Source organism: Hyaena hyaena, unplaced genomic scaffold (genome assembly GCF_003009895.1).
Source record: "Hyaena hyaena isolate Hyena2069 unplaced genomic scaffold, ASM300989v1 scaffold_67, whole genome shotgun sequence".
Lineage (NCBI taxonomy): Eukaryota > Metazoa > Chordata > Mammalia > Carnivora > Hyaenidae > Hyaena > Hyaena hyaena.
In genome coordinates this window covers 779,758-799,960 of record NW_024080699.1, presented here as the reverse complement: position 1 = coordinate 799,960, position 20,203 = coordinate 779,758, and the positions used below count along the sequence as shown (strand labels likewise).

At 40.2% G+C, this 20,203-nt stretch overlaps 1 protein-coding gene across 1 annotated transcript in view; it reads right to left on the bottom strand.

Moving 5' to 3' along the window:
* The window catches only part of TTC8 (tetratricopeptide repeat domain 8), a 63,049-nt gene that overhangs the window by 35,520 nt on the left and 7,326 nt on the right, over positions 1–20,203 (bottom strand). The window contains exons 2-6 of the mRNA XM_039232523.1: positions 8,639–8,759; positions 6,987–7,050; positions 6,720–6,879; positions 6,429–6,518; positions 4,252–4,296 (exon numbers count right to left, since the gene is read on the bottom strand). Of these exons, the coding sequence (XP_039088454.1) occupies positions 4,252–4,296; positions 6,429–6,518; positions 6,720–6,879; positions 6,987–7,050; positions 8,639–8,759 (480 nt within the window). The remainder of the gene's footprint in view (positions 1–4,251; positions 4,297–6,428; positions 6,519–6,719; positions 6,880–6,986; positions 7,051–8,638; positions 8,760–20,203) is intronic.

Below are 20,203 nucleotides of genomic sequence, written 5' to 3'. Positions count from 1 at the left end.
TTGTGCTCAATGTTGCTTGTTTCTAGAGTATTTAGTCTTTCACTATTCCTAGGAATAAAAATATAAAATTTGTAAGGGGGAACTCCAGCTCTCAACAGTATTTTGTATCACTTCCCTGCTACTGGGATCTATTTGAGTCATTTTTGCTGTGACTTTTCTTTTCATTTGTGGACTTCTATCATTGAGCTAGGAGACACACTCCCTCCTATTTGTTTGTTATATAGAGCTCTGGTCCTCAAGTCCTATTCATGCTCCCAGCTCTATTTTACTACATTAGGAGGCCTAACATTCTAGGCTTCTATTTTTAATTTTTTTAATGTTTATTTATGAGAGACAGAGAGACAGAGAGAGAGACAGAGACAGAGAAAGAGGCAGAGAAAGAGATGGAGACACAGAATCCGAAGCAGGCTCCAGGCTCTGAACTGTCAGCACAGAGCCCAACACAGGCTCGAACTCACAAACTGCAAGATCATGACCTGAGCCAAAGTTGGACGCTTAACTGACTGAGCCACCCAGGTGCCCCCCAGCCTTCTATCAATCGTCACTTTACAAGCTATATTCTTCAGCAGTAGTTCCCAGTCCTGGCTAAAAATTAGCATCGTCTGTGGAGCTTTTACAAACAGATTTACCAGACATACTTGTGGGGATTCTGATTCAGGAAGTCTAGCACGGATCCAGAAATCCATGACACTAATTCACCAGGTGAGTGGCGCCTGGGTGGCTTCGGTTGGTTAACCTTCCGACTTCTGCTCAGGTCATGATCTCCCAGTACGTGAGTTTGAGCTCTGCGTCGGGATCTGTGCTTACAGCTCAGAACCTGGAGCCTGCCTCAGATTCTGTCTCCGTCTCTCTCTCTCTGCCCCTTCCCTGTTCACACGCTCTCTTTCTTTCTCAAAAATAAATAAATGTTTAAAAAATTTTTTTCAATAAAAATTTAAAAAATAAAAGTCACCAGGTGATTTAGAAACAGCTGGATTTAGGAACACTTAAGAGCCCTGGGATTTGAGGGGCAGGAGCTCAGGAGTGGAGGAGTAAGGAGATGGCCCAGTGCATGTGTTCTTGGTCTCCTACTTCTGCTTGAACTTCTCCAGCCCTCCTTTTTGTCTGTTTCTATAGTAGGGGCTGGATAAGATTTTGTTTGAAGAAAAAGCTTTGTCCTGTTTAAATAAAAAATTTGAAAGTCGCTGCTCTGTTTAAGATCAAATGCTTTTAATCAATGAATATGAAGAACTGTGAAAGCATTCTATAATACATCACACGTAAAGGTTAAAGTCTGTTAGAATCTTTATAGTCTTTAAGATCCTTAGAATCTTTAGAATGTAAGTTCAGTTAGTGCAGAGAATAAATCCTATTTTATTTCACTGTGGCTCCTCTTCCTCAGCACTATTCTATCAGTGCCAAGATGTAGAACACCCTTGAGAGGAATGTATTGATAAAGACTTCATCCCTATGATCTCCAAACAGCATACGATCTGTCTACTTTCTGAACCCATTATCTACAACTCCTCCCCTCACAGACCTCACTCCAGGCACCCTCGCCTCCTTCCTGCTCCCTGAACAACCCAAGCATGCTCCCACCTGGGTTTTTGCAGGTATTCTCTCTGATTTACATATTCTTCCTACACAGAACTGCATAGTCCGCCTGCTGCCATCAGGTCTCCGATTAAGTGCCTTTTCAGAGTGGATTTCACCAACCACCTCCCACCCCATCCAAAATGGCATCGTCCCCCATGTCATTGCATTTGCTTTCCTGCTTTCCTGTTCTTTCACTTCTGTAGTACTTATTATCCCAGGACATGTTATGTGTTTCCAAATTTGCTAAGTATCTCTCTTCTTGCACAACCAGAATATAACCTCCAAAAGAGCAGAGATTTTTGTCTGCTTGTCTCACTCTGTAATCTCTGGGCGAGGACAGGGCCTGGCACACCATGGTAGCTCAGAAATTTTGGGATGAAATAAAGGTCTCTTCAATAAATAAATCTGCAGAAAGTCAAGATACAGCTTTATGTTATGGAGAGATTGACTCATTTATGAAATGGGATGGTATCTGGATGTTTCTTTATAATGACAGTATAACTCTATGATTTTACATGTCATCCTGTGACTCTGACCAGTTTTATATAAAGTGAAAAAAGCATGGACTGACTTATTTACAGAAATGTGCATGATTTCTACTCTAACCTTAGCTTCCTCTCTTCCCTATGTGGCCATGTCCACTAGCACTTCATTACAGACGACTTCTACATTCTGTGTATTGGGCCTAGGCTCTCACCTACATTTAGTACCACATCTTCCAATATATGCAATTACCTGCACTTGGATAGCCTGTCATAGTTTGAACTATAAATGCCTTCAAGTGAGTTATCCAGCTTCCTTAGAAACTGACTTCCTTCCCTAATTATCCCATTTCTGTTAGTAAAACAATCATTCTTCTTTTAGCACCTTCAGGAGGCAGGTTTGACATGTGTCTGTCCCCTGTCCTCCACACCAAATCCATCATCAAGTTCTGCCATTTCTTTCTTTAAAAATGTCTCTCTGATGCTCCCACTTCTTAGTATATGGCCTATTTATTTCTCACCCCATATCTTGCTCATGTTTTTACACTTTCTTTACATTTATTTTCCCTCCTTCCCCAAAAATCCAACTTTGTGGATCTTTACTAAAGTCACCCTTTTGATTTTTCTTCCTTGGCTACCTGGTAACAATTTCACAGCTTGGCAATTACCTCTTTAACTGTCTCATTATGCCAATTTTATTTTCTCAGCTGGATTGAATGGCTTACAGAGTCAGGAAAAATATATATTTTTATTAGTTTTCCTAGTACATGGCATTGTGGTTGACACAGAGAAAACACAACTGAGGAAAACGTTTTTATTTCCCTGAGTATTTAATATATGCATATAAATCTTTTTCCCTAAACTAATAAGAAAACGAGGGAAAGTACTGTCATTAGACACTGAAGAGTTAACTACGTTCAATTTGACAAAATTTGTGAAGTTACTGGTCATTTTCATATTAGCATGTAAAAAGTGAGGGGGTGCCTAGAGGGCTCAGTCAGTTAAGCGTCCAACTTCAGCTTAGGCCATGATCTCATGGTTCATAAGTTCAGACCCTGCATCGGGCTCTGTGCTGACAGCTCAGAGCCTGGTGCCTGCTTCAGATGCTTTGTCTCCCTCTTTCTCTGCCCCTTCCCTGCTCATGCTCTATCTCTCAAAAATAAATAAACGTTAAAAACATTTTTTTAAAGTGAAATACATTAAGAAGTCATATGCATACAACCTTAAAACTCTAAGAGGCTACTAAGATGTTTAAATATCATTGAAGCTGGCTGATGGGTGATGCTTATTATATTATTCGCTGTACTTGTGTGTTTGCATTTTTCTATCACAAAATGTATTTTTTAAATTTCTTTTTAAGTTTATTTTTGAGAGAGCACGAGCAAGCAGGGGAGGGGCAGAGAGGAAGACAGAGGATCTGAAGCAGGCTCTGTGCTGAAGCAGCAAGCCTGATGTGGGGCTCGAACTCTCAAACTGTGAGATCATGACCTGAGCTGAAATCAAGAGTTGGACGCTTAACCAACTCAGACACCCAGGCACCCCTCTATCATAAAATGTTAAAGGAGGGGTAAGGGGTGCACTACAAAAAAACCAGGAATACATGTATTAATTAACCTATAATTCACTATATGGACTATAGAAAAAAAATAGATCAACAATGCTAACTATTAGTATAAAAAAATAAACTATATGGGGTGCCTGGGTGGCTCGGTTGGTTAAGCATCTGACTTCAGCTCAGGTCATGATCTCGTAGTTTGTGAGTTCGAGCCCTGCATGGGGCTCTGTGCTGACAGCTCAGAGCCTGGAGCCTGCTTCTGATTCTGTGTTTCCCTCTCTCTCTGCTCTTACCCTGTTCACTCTCTGTCTCTCTCCCTTAAAATTAAATAAACATAAAAAAAATTTTTTTAGAAAATAAAAATAAACTGTAGCACAAGCACATTACGCAATATTCTCAACTATCTGTATCTTGCTCTGTAATGGAAATCTACTTACTCTATGGAACAGGCACAGTTCTTACCACTTCTGTATTTATACAACTTTCCCTATTGAAAATGACAGTGAATTTGAAAGTATTAGTAAAGCTCTAATTTTTAATTCCATCTGTTTATAAGGTCAGAAATAGAACATTTCAGAATTGAAATCCCCAAAGTCAGAAAAATTACATAAAAGAAAATAGCATGAATTCAAAACTTACAGTTTTAACATCATTTTCATGATGAAAGATATACTCAAACAAAGCCTATAAAGAAGAAAAAAAAAGGCCAAAAATACATTAGATTTTATTTTACCAAAAGCACTCTATTGTTATATCCAAACTCAGACCATTCTGACAGCAGCTGGATTGAAACAAAATAACAAGGTACACTAAAAGTGCCTTCATCAGTAAAGGGTCTACCCATTATTTGTTGTAATCACCATTTTAAAATACGCCAATTTATACCTGATTCCTGTTTTTACAAAACACAAACTGGAAAACTCAAATAACTGAGCAAGTTTTTCATATTATACACATTATTTTACTACAAAGAGAGAGAGGAAAAGGCCAACTCTGAGATTATCCTCAAACAGATTCAGCCCATTTTTTATACACTCTACACATATTATACATTCATTATGTTTTGATAATGACACTTTAGACATGAAAATCTGGAAGTTCCTTCTGAAACAAAGTAGATCTTAAGTGTAAAGTGGGAGGTGTACATGACTGTTAATGTGCAGGTAGGTCTGAGAACCATTATGTTAAAACGTGCCCCAACTCATCTGGATAAATGAGCATTTACCGAATTACCTCTTGGTGGTATCATGTTTGTCCATAAAACCATTACTGTACCTTGCAAAGAGGCTAGCATATCAAGGTTATTAACAGAGAAGTCTTAAGAGGCAACCAAAGAAAGAAAAGAGAAACCGGGATAAGGCCCTTCTTTTAAAAACTATACTTGGCCCTCCATTCACTTGGTGATAAAGGAGAAAAGTTAAGAGTAGAGCCGGTGCTCCCATTGCTGTGAAAGGAGTTACTGTAGAGAACTCAAGCGATCAATACTAGAAATGAGTCCTGATGAGTAAAGGTGAACTGGAAACCAAAGACAGAAAAACCTGGCATTATTTCTATAACATGCAAAAAAAAAAAAAAAGGGGGGGGGGAGGGCACAAAATCTGGTTCAGTTTAAATCTAGTAACACAGACCAGGTCTGTCCTGGAAGCATGATAGTTTGATGGAGATGCCTCCATGGGCTGCACTCCCTGAAGAGAAAACAGCAATGGGACCAGACAGCCACCTCAAGTAAATGCAAAAATGGCAAGGGAACCAGATACTCCACATGAGCTGCTGTTAATATTTCACTCTTCTGAAGGTAAGGGAAATACATATACCTTTACAATTTTGCTAAATGAAGTTGGCCTGATTGCTGTCAAGTAAGAAATTAAGAAAAAAGTCATGGGCATTATTATAGGCTAATTCCCAATCAACTGACATTTCTCTTTCAGATTTTAATTTCAAGTCTGTATGGCTAGTGTCTGTTCTTATATTCCCTAGTGTTTGACATTTAGTAAGCATGTTAAATGCCATTAGGACTCAGATTCAGAATGAGCTCAGCACTCAAGCACAGAATTCACAGACATTACAGCTGAAAACTTGGGCTAGGTTTAGATCAGTTTCAGCAATAGCTAAGTGCTCATGTCTCTGAATTATTCCAAGCTCAATTTCAAGATTATTTTTACACTGGAAAGGTCACAGGCCCCACCTTTCCCTGTCAAGTCTCTTTCTCTTTTTCTCACTCTCACATACACACACTTACTTTCATTCCCCCTTTCTCCTTAATTTAAAGGAGCGTCTAATCTTTGAGTAGTTAGAGTTACTAAGGTAATTAATTCTCAATAAGGATCACTCAGGCCAGATAGTGGCTTATGGAGATACCTGCCTAAGGACTAATTAAAAGTACATATTTTTTCATCTTCCTTTTGACAGTCATAAAATTCTACAAGGATAGAAAATTATTTTTCTGGGAATAGTCCAAGAGGGAAAACACACACACACACACACACACACACACACACACACACACACACACAGATGACCTTCTAAGTTTCATTCCACAAAGATGCTGCTGCCTGTCTGCTTTGTTTGTTATCAGTTATTATAATTTGTTACAAGTGACTACAATGTCCTATACAGTGGTATTGCATACTTTATTTCTGATTGACTTTCCTTAACTCAAAAGACTAAGAGAAATTTTACACAGTAATCAAACATTTCCATTTCAAGCAAGACATGGCTTTTCCTTCACACACACATAAAAAAAAATCCTACAATGTTATCAGGATAATACATCTAACATCACTACTTCATAACATAAAATTATTTTAAGTACATACCTTCGCCAATTTAGGTTTCTGGGCATATTTCGTTAAATTCAGTCTAGATAAATTTATAAAAGGTCCATCAGGACTTGTAAGCATGGAAGCCTGGGGGAAAAAATGACAGAACAAGAAATCTGAAACCTCCTCTTCAAATATAAATTGAGTGTAATGAGCATAATAAGTAAAAAGCACCACTTTCCAAAAATCTGCCATGTGCGTTTCCACCATAACAACAGCAAAAAAGATATAAGGTAACATAAACCTACTCTGGTCATACAGAACTAGGGGGAAGCTGACAGAATTTACCGTTCCCAGCCTGACAAATCTCCCAGAGGAGCTGGTGACCGGGCGAGCTGTGTAGGTGGTTCTGGGTGTTTTGATGGCCTGTTCCATACTGCCAGGCCTTCCACTCTGCGTGCTCGGTCTGAGGAAACCTGTAATGGGCCTTCCAGCTTGAGTGATTGGCCTGTGAAGAGTGCACGTTGTGAAAATACCAAGAAGATCAATAAGGGAAGATTCTCATACAATCTGGTCAGTATTTAATGGCAGAAGGTATGAAACAGAAGTGCATACCTGATGGCTGGACTAGGCCCTCCCGTCTGATTAGTTCCAGGCAGTTTCAAAGAAGTGCCAGGGCCTACGAGATGAGATGGCAAATTCAATTTATATATTACTATTAATCTGCAAAAACTGCCAGCTATTGTAATTTTCAGAAATGTGCTGGCCTGGTGAAAAAGACATTAATAACAGGAAACATATTAGGGAAATGTGTCTGAGACTGATATTTATTGAATATCATGTTACTTTATGTTCTCACATTTAATCTTCCCACTAAGTCTGTAAGTCGTATTCACCCATTTAGCAAAAGCTTAGAGGGTTCAGTAAACAGGTCAGCCTATTAACAAAGCTGGGTTTCAAACTCAAGGCTAGCAGGCCCCAGAGCACCAAAATATGGTTCTATGCTCATATTTATTTCTGATACAAACTGTTCCCAACAAAGATCATTTACCCACAATATACAGAATTTAGACCTTTTTTTTATAGTTTATTTATTTTTGAGACAGATCACTTCTTGGCCTTTTGGCTAAGATCAAGTGTATTTTTGAGACAGAGACAGAGCGTGAGCAGGGGAGGGGCAGAGAGAGAGGGAGACACAGAATCTGAAACAGGCTCCAGTCTCTGAGCTGCCAGCACAGAGCCCGATGCAGGGTTCGAACCCATGAACCGTGAGATCTTGCTCTGAGCCGAAGTTCGACACTTAACCGACTGAGCTACCCAGGCACCTCGAGAATTTAGGCATTTTAACTCCAAAAGAACAAAATGATGGGGGAAAAAAGACACTTCAGCATGAACCATATGTACTTTTTTCCCCCTCAATTTCCATTTGAAGCTTTAAACAGTTATTATCTTCAGGCACCTGGGTGGCTCAGTCGGTTAAGCATTCAGCTTCAGCTGAGGTCATGATCTCGAGGTTCGTGAGTTCAACCCCGCAACGGGCCCTGTGCTGACAGCTCAGAGCCTGGAGCCTGCTTTGGATTCTGTGTCTCCCTTTCTCTTTGCCCCTCCCCCACTTGCACTCTGTCTCTCTCAAAAATAAACATAAAATATCTTTAATTTATTATTTTTCAAAACATATAAATGACTGATAACAGTTGTAACTAATAAATAGCAGCAAGACCACCATACATCGCGGTAATCACTAAATACCATTTGCTCCAACACATCTACAAGCTGGGGACGGGGCCGCTGTCGCAATCCCCACAGGCATCACAGGCCAGCGCACCACCCCATCACCTCATATCCTGCATTAGAGCAAATCACCTTCAATTATTACAGTGAAGTGATGTTGTCCAAAGACCTTTTTTTTTAAAATCCTTTTAGAACACTTCTGTCATTTGGATGCTTCCTGTGTTTCGACTCTTGGATAAATAATTTTCTGACAGATAAGCAGTTCAGTTAGAATGCATTTTAAATATAAAATTTTTTTAAATGGATAATATAGCTTTTATTGAAAAATTGTTTTATACAGCAATCTCACATCTTAAGTTTAAGATCGTGTAATTGAATTGTGGAAGGAAAGTCTTTGTACTATATGGCAGGATGGAGACCATTAACCTGATACAATGCTTTTTCATGTATATAATGTCTTGTGTTTATTTTATACACATGTGGTATTCTTCCGCCTAATGGCATTTCATTTACTTAAGTGAAAAACCAATACTTACGTGGAACTTGAGCAATAGCATTTTCATCCAGCATTATTTCTGCAATTCCTTCCTGACCTACGTCAATTTCATCTACGTATACCATTTCAGTGAGTGCCCGTGCCTTCAGAATCCAAGCTGCCTATAAGCATGGATAAAATAAAGCATCCATTAAGTAGTATTAGAAGTACTGCCTAGCCTATAGAAGCTTTATTATTGTCTAACTTTTTATTAGGCATGTTTACCGTGTTATACATTATGCTAATTTAAAGGGCTATTTCAAGAAACTAATACAAGGCAAGGTCATTACTAATCAAGAAACGCCCATTAGATCAATTACCTAGTAAATAAAAGTGTGGTAATTACTTAATAGTCTTCTAACATGCCTCTTTATAAGTAAAAGAAGAGCTTCAGAGAAAATTTTACTGGAATAATAATTTGAAAAAAATTAATAAAGCTCTGACCACAGTGCTCTTTCTGCCTTCCTCCTTCAGGACCAAAAGTCCCTCATAAAGACCTCACTGATGGTTTAGTTCTCAACTTACTTCCCTCTTGTCTTTCTCACAGAGCATTCTCTTTACACTTCCATTGTATGTACTCACCATATTCGAGAAACACTGTAATTATTAGGCATAGGTTAGCTCCCTTCCCCAGAACACAAGCCTTTTTACCTGTTCAGTTCTGAATTCTCCACAACACCTATGGTTTTTGCACATAATAGGTATTCCAAAAATGTTGAACTGAACTAAGATCAATTTCTTCCAGTTCCCAATAAGCTAATCAACAGTCTTGGCTGCTTTGTGATCCAGCCAGTAGAAAATCTTCTAGAAAGTGGGGGGGTGGGGGGGGTGGAAAAAGTAAAAAATTAAGGAATCTGGAAAATAGCAGCTTCGCTCTACCTTAAGAAATTAGATGTCAAGGTGTGCACCATTAAACATTTAAACATTTAAAACGGCTTTATCAGAAATGTTTACCTTTCTGCTTCACTACAGAACAGAAGCAGAGAACAAGAAAGCCCGGTGTGCTGTGGAGGATTTGAGGAGAAGGTGACTCGAGCAGCAGCACAGACCTGACAACCTCTAGTGCAGAGGAAGCAGCCGCGGGGGAAGCTTAGGGAGAGGGGTGCAATGAGGAAGAGCTCACCATACTCCATACTATGGAAGTGGCTGTGAAGCAGGCAGAAGGAGGGCAAAGACACTGAGAGAGGAACAGAAGAGAGAGCGACAGAGTTCCAAAAAGTCTTCTTGTAAAGAACCCAAGATACAACTTCCTAGTTACATAGTATTGGGCTAGGTTCTTAAAAGGAAGCATGAGAAGATTAAAAACTTGGATTCTAATTTCTCTGAACATAATACCTACTGAATTAAATGACAGGGCAAAGCAGGGCATGATAGGTGGCAGGTGTGTGGTATAGAAAATAGTTTTATAGGAATTAAAGAGTAGAGATCCTTTTGTGGGCTAAAATAATTGGAATGCAGGGGCGCCTGGGTGGCTCAGTGGGTTAATCATCTGACTTCGGCTCAGGTCTTGATCTCGCGGTTCATGGGTTTGAGCCCCATGTCGGGCTCTGTGCTGACTGCCAGCTCAGAGCCTGGAGCCTGTTTCAGATTCTGTATCTGTCCTCTCTCTCTGACCCTCCCCTGCTCACGCTCACTCGCGCTCTCTCTCAGAAATAAATAAAAAATATTAAATTTTTTCTTAAAAAATAGCTTGAATGCATACATTAGACAAAAGTTCTTAAGGAAAAAAGAAAATCTTCATGCTTTCACTTTAATGGGAATAAAGAAGGCTGCCTTCATAGCCATAGATTCCTAAAATGAAATTATATTTGGTTAGATAATGGGATTTTTTTTAGCTTCTACTTTCCTGGGTGAGGTTTACTGGATTCAGATAACTTAAAATGTTTCAACTGTGTGGATTTAACACAATTGAATAAGCAGAATGTGGAATCAAAGAATTCATTTGTTAAAAAAAAAACAAACAATTCCAATCGGAGCTGCATCTAACTGTGGGAGGCACTAAAGTGTGGAAACAATTCGAGGTTTGCATTCATCAAAGATCAGGAAGGTTGGCAGAGCTATATAACTATGCTCAGGGGGTCAGGGAAGTCATCACTGGCTTGAACTCACGGTTTAATTTAACTTCAAAGATGGAAATAAGTAATCCTGATTTATCTTGAGTCCCCACAGCTCCTACTGCCCTGCAAGGATCTGACAGCTTTCATTTCTCAAAAGGGCATTCCTGTTCAGCACTCTGGTGGACAGGAAGGACTGCAGCATTTTCTCTGAAGCAGTAAAGCACGATGTGGGCTCCGCTGGTTCATTCCCATGTTACTAGGGAGCGCCTACGGCATGCCAGGTCCTGGGGATAAAGATGAGTAAGCCACAGCTCAGCTAGCTCACATGAATTTCAATGTTTTAGGGAAAGCATAGTAATCAAAGTCTGGAGCATGCTACGGGGGGTACAGAGAGAGGCACCCAGCTGCCTGGAGGTGGAGGAAGGGTAGGAGAAAAGACTTTGCCAGTGGCATAGACGGGAGAGCGTGCACGAGGCAAAGAACGGGACAAGGGTAGGCTAGCTTCAGGGCTCATTGCATGCTTGGTAACGCCAAAACAGTTGAGTGTGGATGAAGAATCAGGTTCAGCTGAGGCAAAGAAGAAGCTAGAGAAAAAGGCAAAGGGCAGATGAGGGACCCTGTATGCCGCAGTGAAGTGTATGGACTCTTATCCTGATGAGGAGGAGCTAATGAAACTTTAAAACTACAACTTGGAATCCTAGTTAAATCCACCTTCTACAAGTCAACTTTCTATTATTGTTGCATCATTTATATGGTTGGGTATTAATTATCCCTGCACATATCTTTTTAACAATTAGCAGGTTCATGCTGTTATGTCATAATTAACTCCATCATTCTTCCTGACATCCAACCTCCTACTAAACTCTCAAAAAATTTTTTTTTCCTGAAAGAGACAGCATGAGCAGAGGAGGGTCGGAGAGAGAGGGAGACACAGAATTTGAAGCAGGCTCCAGGCTCTGAGTTAGCTGTCAGCACAGAGCCCAATGCGGGGCTCAAACCCACAAACTGTGAGATCATGACCTGAGCCAAAGTCAGACACTTAACCAGCTGAGGCACCCTGGTGCCCCATAACCTCTCAAATATTAAGGAGGTGCAAATTTTTTAAATATTAGTAAGTAAAATAAAGTAAATCTACTTTTCCCTCACCACCAAATGAATAAATGTTTCAGAAGCCAAACAGTAACATCTTTTTTAAAAGGTTATTCCAGGGGCGCCTGGGTGGCTTAGTCGGTTAAGCGTCCGACTTTCGCTTAGGTCATGATCTCGCGGTTGTGGGTTTGAGCCCCGCGTCGGGCTCTGTGCTGACTGCCAGCTCAGAGCCTGGAGCCTCTTTCGGTCTGTGACTCCCTCTCTCTCTGACCCTCCCCTGCTCACGCTGTCTCTCTCTCTCTCCTAGAAATAAATAAAACATAAAAATTAAAAAAAATAAAATAAATAAAAGGTTATTCCATAAGATTTCACTTTTTCAAAAAGGTAAATGGATCTATATTTCAGTTTCTAAAATTTAATTCTTCAGAAGTATAAATAATGGTGGGAATCCTTTATATTTAAAGATCTATGATAAAAGCTACTTAAACCATTACTTAATTTTAAATTTCATCATTTTTGAGAATATTAACCTGCCTTTCTTTCTGTCCTAACAAAAATGACCTTGAAAATCACATACCACTGCTTGACTAAACATCAGATTGTATTCAAAGAAGTGCTCTTGGCACTGTGAACAATTCTTGGGATTTAAATGAAAATAGCAGATGGGGCTTTGGTTTTAAAAAATTTTTTTAATTTTATTTTGGAAACAAGCCAAATATGTTTCACAGCCCTAAAATCTTCTGTTTAAATTAAAATAAAAAAGTTCAAAACTAATCAGTGATGAAAACAAAATGTATAACAAAGCACAATGGGGTAATCCCAAACTGGTCCTCGAATCTGAATAAAAATATAAATTGGTTTTATCAGATATGTTTAAGTTGTTACTAAATGACAGGGTCATGCTGTTTATATAAATATCTATGAATGCCTATGGATTGGAACGTGCTGTGAAATCCACAAAAATCACAGAAATGCAGGAACTTTTTAAAGGGAAAAGCATGCAAGTGAGTAATCATCATGTCAATTACATCACTCTTTATCTGCAGAACATCATCCCACCTCATTCACCTGCTGAGGTAGTCTAGAGACATTATTCTTGAGGCAATGATGAAAGGAAAGGAAAATAAAGCCTTGCTCGTACTACCTTTGGTGAGTTTGATTCACTTTTAGTTATAAAAATAAACCTACGAAAAGCAAAAAAACTCTACTGAGTAAACCATGTTGAAATTGTTTTGTTCGTTTTAATACAGAATTGGAGGCCAGGAGTTTAAGACATAATAGAAAGAATTTCGCTAGGTTATTACTAAACGAAAGCTACCAAGGAAAAGTCTGCCTAACCTGATTGAGCCGTCATAAGAATCAGTGTAACATCTGACACTCTGCCTGCTCTAGGAAAATGAAAACTTAGCACAAAATATTGAATTGTTATTGTAAAGCTTCATTTATTTTGAAGTTGTGCAAGAGGGGATGGCAAAATGTATGAATAATGAGCTCAAAAGAATCCCATCAGCCTTGTTCAGTTTTTATTCTTTTAGATCACTATCCACTGGATAGATAATTAAGTCTGCAGTAAAAGAACAGGAAAGTAATACTAAACACAGGTCCTTCATGAAGTCCCTGTGCAGGTTTGAAACTTTCAAATACTGGGTCGCCTGGGTGGCTCAGTCGGTTAAGCGTCCGGCTTCAGCTCAGGTCATGATCTCACTCTTCATGGGTTTGAGTCTTGCATCGGGCTCTGCTGACAACTAGCTCAGAGCCTGGAGGCTGTTTTGGATTCTGTGTCTCCCTCTCTCTCTCTGACCCTTCCTTGCTCACACTATCTCTCTCTCTCTCTCTCAGAAATAAATAAAAAACATTTTAAAAAATTAAAAAAAAAAGAAACTTTCAAATACCATTTACAGTTTTAAAACCGTAACAACAATGCAAATTACTGATGTTTTAATTTAATTTTAACAAAACCGGGGTGCCTGGGAGGCTTAGTCAGTCAAGCATCTGAATTCAACTCAGGTCATGATCTCATAGTCAGTGAGTTCGAGCCCTGCATCGGGCTCCCTGCTGACAGCTCAGAGCCTGGAGCCTATTTCAGATTCTGTGTCTCCCTCTCTCTGCGCCTCTCTAGCTCACACTCTGTGTGTGTGTGTGTGTGTGTGTGTGTGTGTCTCTCTCTCTCTCTCAAAAATAAATAAACATTACTTTTAACAAAACCTTCCAAATTACTGAAAACAAAAAGCACATTACTACCCTATTTATAATTTAGGTCCTTCTCAAATGAATTGTACATATATTATGCAAAAAATCGTTTTATACCATCTAGCAATTTGGAAATCAAAATTATAAACACTGTAGGCAAATTTCTTTAAAATCCTTTTAAAGAAGAGAGTGCTGCATTTTAACCTATTTACAGTGCTTGCTGTGTAGTCACAGCCTCCATCAAAGTACTTTGTATTTTGTTCTCTTCAGAAAGGTTGAATAAATTACTCATATGAACCACATATGAGGGTCAAATTACTTATTTACTAAAAACCACTGGTAGCATTCTTTCTTGTGTGGCAGGGCAAACACCTGGCAATATCTAAGGTGATTTATAGCACTCTCATCCGTTCTTATCCCCTGACTTACTGGAAACTCCCTTGGGTTAAAAAAGCTTCACTAGCCAGGGTGTCCCCCTAACCACACCTCCTCTCCAGGAGAGGAGAGGGCTCCCTCCAGACTCATTCACTGCGTCTTCTCCAGTTAGCAGGTCTCTCTGGCCACCTCCCAACTCTAACCAAGATAATTTGGTAGACAAGGCTATCTACCTGGTGTCCCTTCCTGTCTTCCTCACGATGGCAGGCACCTCTCTCTAAAACTGAGCCCTTTCCAGGCAGAGTCAGCTCCTCTTTACTCAAGATATACCATCCTGTCCATCACAGTCTTTTCAGACATTTAGGGGCTCTGCTGACTTCGTGGCTCCATTTCTAAGCTCCTGGTGTCCCTTGCTCCTTCTTTATTTTTTCTCATCCTTCTGGTCAACATTGGTCATTTCAATTTAAGCTCCAAATCTTAAGACTACAAGACTCCTCCCCCACAGACACAAAAATATTGGAAATATAATACTTTACATAAAAAGATACAGAATGGTAGAGATGGCTAATTTTATAAAAGCATTAATAGATATGCAGCAGGTTTTCTAATCTATAGGAGCGAGTAAGCAATAGGAATTATTGTATTCTCTAAACTAACGGTTGCAGCTAACCCTTTACCTGAGTCATAGGCAATTCAGGGTCTGGTTCCTGGAAAGCATTAAGAAGGTAGTAAACATTTTTAGGAAATACAGTTTCTAAAATAAAAAGTCTTAGTGACTATTTAGGTATTCACAGATGGACTCAAACTCATGGAATAAAAATCTGAATATTAACTTTAATCTTTCTCCACAAGTGCTCAAGAGTTCTGCATATCCTAATACTAATATTAGTACTTAGGTAACTAATACACACTGAAGAGTGCTTAATTTGCTCTGATCAGTAATTCTAATTACTCTACCCTCATTTAAAGCACAGAGATGGTATTGGCACAAAAGCAGACACATAGACCAATGGAATAGAATTGAGAACTCAGAATTGGATCCAAAAGTATTCAGCCAACTAATCTTTGACAAAGCAGGAAAGATTATCCAATGGAAGAAAGACACCCTCTTTAACAGATGGTGCTGGGAGAATTGGACAGCAACATGCAGAAGAATGAAACTGGATCAATTTCTCACACCATGCACAAAAATGAACTCAAAATGGATAAAGGACCTGAATGTGAGACAGAAAACCATCAAAACCCTAGAGGAGAAAGCAGGAAACAACCTCCTTTGACCTCCACCACAGCAATTTCTTACTTGATACATCCCCAAAAGCAAGGGAATCAAGAGCATAAATGAACTATTGGGACCTCATCAAGATTAAAAGCTTCTGCACGGCAAAGGAAACAACCCATAAAACTAATAGGCAACTGACAGAATGGAAAAGATAGTTGCAAATGACATATCAGATAAAGGGTTAGTATCCAAAATCTATAAGGAGCTCACCAAACTCCATACCCGAAAAACAAACAATCCAGTGAAGAAATGGGCAGAAGATATGAATAGACACTTCTCCAGAGAGGACATCCAGATGGCCAACAGACACATGAAACAGTGTTCAGCATCCCTCATCATCAGGGAAATGCAAATCAAAACCACACTGAGATACTACCTCATGCCGGTCAGAGTGGCTAAAATGAGCAAATCAGGACTCTAGATGCTGGCAAGGATGTGGAGAAAGGGGCACCCTCCTACCCTGTTGGCGGGAATGTTAAGCTGGTACAGCCCCTCTGGAAAACAGTGTGGAGGTTCCTCAGGAAACTAACAATAGAACTCCCCTATGACTCAGCAATAGCACTGCTAGGAATTTACCCAAGGGATACAGGAGTGCTGATGCTTAGGGGCACATGGACCCCATTGTTCATAGCAGCACTCTCAACAATAGCCAAAACATGGAAAGAGCCTAAGTGTCCATCAACGTACTAATGGATCAAGAAGATGTGTTTTATCTATACTATGGAATACTACATGGCAATGAGAAATAATGAAATCTGGCCATGTGTAGCAACACGGATGGACCTTGAGGGTGTTATGCTGAGTGAAATAAGTCAGGCAGAGAAGGACAGCTACCATATGCTTGCACGTATAGGAGGATTAGGAGGAACTTAACAGAGGACCGTGGGGGAGAAGAAGGGGAAAAATTGGGGGGGAGGGAGAGGGAGGGAGGCAAACCATGAGAAACTCTTGAATGCTGAGAACTAAGGACTGATGGGTATGGGGGGGAGTGGAAGGGGGGTGATGGGCATGGAGGAGGGCACTTGTGGGGATGAGCACTGGGTGTTATACGGAAACCAGCTTGACAATAAACTATTTAAAAAATAAAAATAAAAAATAAAGCACACAGAAATGGGGCTCCTGGGTGGCTCAGTCAGTTAAGCGGCCAACTTCAGCTCAGGTCATGATCTCACAGTTCGTGAGTTCAAGCCCTGCGTCCGGCTTTGTGCTGACAGCTCAGAGCCTGGAGCCTGCTTCGGATTCTGTATCTCCCTCTCTCTGACCCTCCCCCACTCACACTCTGTGTTTCTCTCTCTCAAAAAAAATAAATAAACATTAAAAAAACATTTTTAAAAGCACAGAAGTTATCTGAACCACTTGTTTAATGAAGACACAAAATCTCCGAAATTGAAAACAATTTTACAACTCTACCAAGGAAACACTTCTTTATATTCAAAAATAAGTTCATGGTGGTTAAAGCATTCAGATTTTAATCACGTGGAGAGGAAGAAGAAAATCCATAACATACTATAAATCTACTCCACATATAATGAGATTAGCGGTTGAAGATAAAAAATTAATTCTGACTGTAATGTGCTCTGAGAAATGTTATAGTCTACGTCATATATTAGCGTCAGGTGCTAACAAACTCACGGTTTCTTCCTGTCCAAATTAAATAGAAATCCGCTGGAGAAAAGTCAGACTTGTAACAAATTTATTTATGAAATATCTGTATTTCCATATCTAGGGTAAGCAATCTGTGCTGAACTCTTAACTGGCAGCATGTTTTATTAGGGAAGCTACTAAGAAACAAAAGGAAAAGAAAAAAAGAAAAGATCCTTCCTTGCCTTGCTTTCTACAGCTCCAAAACCCAAGGAGAATACCCAAAATATTTCTTAAAGAATATATTATGTGTGCAAGCAATGTTTAAGCCATCTGGTCATCATGCAAGGATAAGCAATTCCTATAGCACGATACACAGTAGGTACATGAGCGGCAAAGGCGAAGCTAGGCTACAAAAGTGAAGGCCCTGGAGGGGGGATTTAGAGAATATTTGGCAAGCAGCTGAACCGAACACAAAACAGCAACTAAGAATACATGGCAGTTGGAGATTTTCAACTCCAGTGTGCATAAGGAAGATCTGGAAAAGTACAGACTGCCTAGAACCCACAGTCATACTTAAAGAAACACACAGACACAGGCAATGAGGTGATACAGGGAGTAACCCTTTCTATTCTATTCTGTCTTCTGTTTATTCCTGTTTGTTCTGTATGACCCAATATCTTGAGTCCCGTAACAACCACCAGAGGGAGGCAGGTGAGTGTTATCCATTTGACAGATAAGGAAACGAATTGAGAGATGTCGTAATTTGCTCAAGGTCACACAAACAAGGCAGAGCTCTTCCTTGCCGGCGCATCTTAGAGATTAAAAAATGAGTTTAAGATAATAAGGCAGGATTGAAGCATCAAGTGTAGGAGAGACACAAGATAAGTTCCACACAGAAAGGGGAAAAAAAAGTTCACCAGTGGTGACTGCAGACAATACTTGAAAAGAAAACACACAAGAGCTGGAGACCTCTAATAGGAAGTAAGAACTAGATGCCCATCATTCTGCGGAGGACAGGAAGATGCTTCCAGTGACCCAGACTCAAACCGCCAGCTCGGCCTCAGTGTTCTCATCACTGATAAGGGCCTTCCGCGCTCTATCTGGTTCTTCTGCCCCATAGGAACACATCTGTGATTTGCCACACCACACAGGTGAAATGAGAAGGTCAGAGAAGATAGGCAGGTGTAAAGACGGTTGAGATTGTGCAGATGGAAGATGGAGATTAGGCCCAAACAGGAAGTGAGGCCGAGATCAAGATCACATTAGTTCCACAACATTCCCCGGACGTTCCTGGCACCCTGCTAGGTGCTGAAAACATTCCATGGGGAAGGCACATAATTAATTAAATGCCAATACAATGTATTAAATGCTATATTCAAGTTACGGACCAGTTATAGATGACTTAGATGGAGAGGAGAAAAACAACAAGGGAAATAAGAAGGGAGTCAGAGAAAAGGAATGGAGATTATTCCGGAAATTACTGAGTGCCAGCGATCTATGAACTATATTCAGCATCATTTTTTTAATATTTATTTAGAGAGAGCTCGAGCAGGGGAGGGGTAGAGAGAGACAGGGAGAGAGAGAATCCCAAGTAGCCGCAGGGCTCAAACTCGTGAGCCCAGAGATCATGACCTGAGCTGAAATCAAGAGTTGGACGCTTAACTGACTGAGCCACCCAGGCACCCCACACAGCTTTTTCTTTTTTTTAATCACTGAGACTTTCATCTTTGAGTCTCTCAACCATAGTCCGTTATTTAAATTAATCCACCCAGATAGGGAACTGCAAGTAGTTAGGCTCATTTGGTCTAGCAAATCATTTCCATGTGTACTGACACAGTTGAGTACAAAGTACGAGGCCTAGACCTAGAGTCAGAAGAGCTGGGCTACATAACTTTGATGTAGCTATATGACCTTGAGCAAGTCACAACCTCTATAACCTGGTTCTCCTCTAGAATTGGAGCAATAGTCTCTACTAGTCTCATAGCATAGTTTTAAAAAGTCAACCTTGGGAGGGGCGCCTGGGTGGCTCAGTCAGTTAAGCATCTGGCTTTGGCTCAGGTCGTGATATTGCAGTTTGTGGGTTCGAGCCCTGCGTTGGGCTCTGTGCTGACAGCCAGCTCAGAGCCTGGAGCCTGTTTCAGATTCTGTATCTCCCTCTCTCTCTGACCCTCCCCTGCTCATGCTGTCTCTCTCTCTCTCTCAGAAATAAATAAAACATTAAAAAAAAATTTTTTTAAATAAACCTTGGGAGCACCTGGGTGGCTCAGTCAGTTAAGTGTCTGACTTGGGTCTTGATCTCAAGGCTCATGAGGTCGAGCCATGCGTCCAGCTCTATACTGACAGCTCTGAGCCTGGAGCCTACTTAGGATTCTGTGTGTCTCTCTCTCTGCCCCTCCCCAACTAGCGCACCCATGCGTGTGCTCTCTCTCTCTCTCAAAAATAAACTTAAAAAAAAATACAGTTGGCATTTTTAAGAATATTTCATAGTTTTCTGAGTCCTTCCGCGTATGCTCTCATAGTTAGTGAAGTGTAAGGTTTCAATAAGAAATACCAGTTGCACAATTTCTTTATAGAAACATTCCTATAATGAACAGTAAAGCACCAAACTCTCTATTACTTCCCTTTCCCAAACCCAGAACTAAATCCCAGTTGTGCCTCATCAAATTAAGACTCCCCTTTGACTCTCCTTCAAAGCAAGTGAGTAAGGGGACATGGAGTGGAGTGACACAGCCTGGAACCAGCAAATACTCATTAGCATCAACTTCAATTCACATCCGTTTGCTTCCTTCCTTCCTTCCTCCCTCCCTCCCCAGGGTAAGGCTTACTCTTAGGCCGTTGCTATTACTTCAGGGAATCAAATCTCTAGATAATTCTGAATGTGACTTCTTAATTGCCACCATTACTTACTCTGGCTCGTGAGTCTGACCCAGCTCTGCCCTGAAACTTCTGAGACATTATTCAGAAGTTAGCAGTCACAAGAAGGAAAACAATG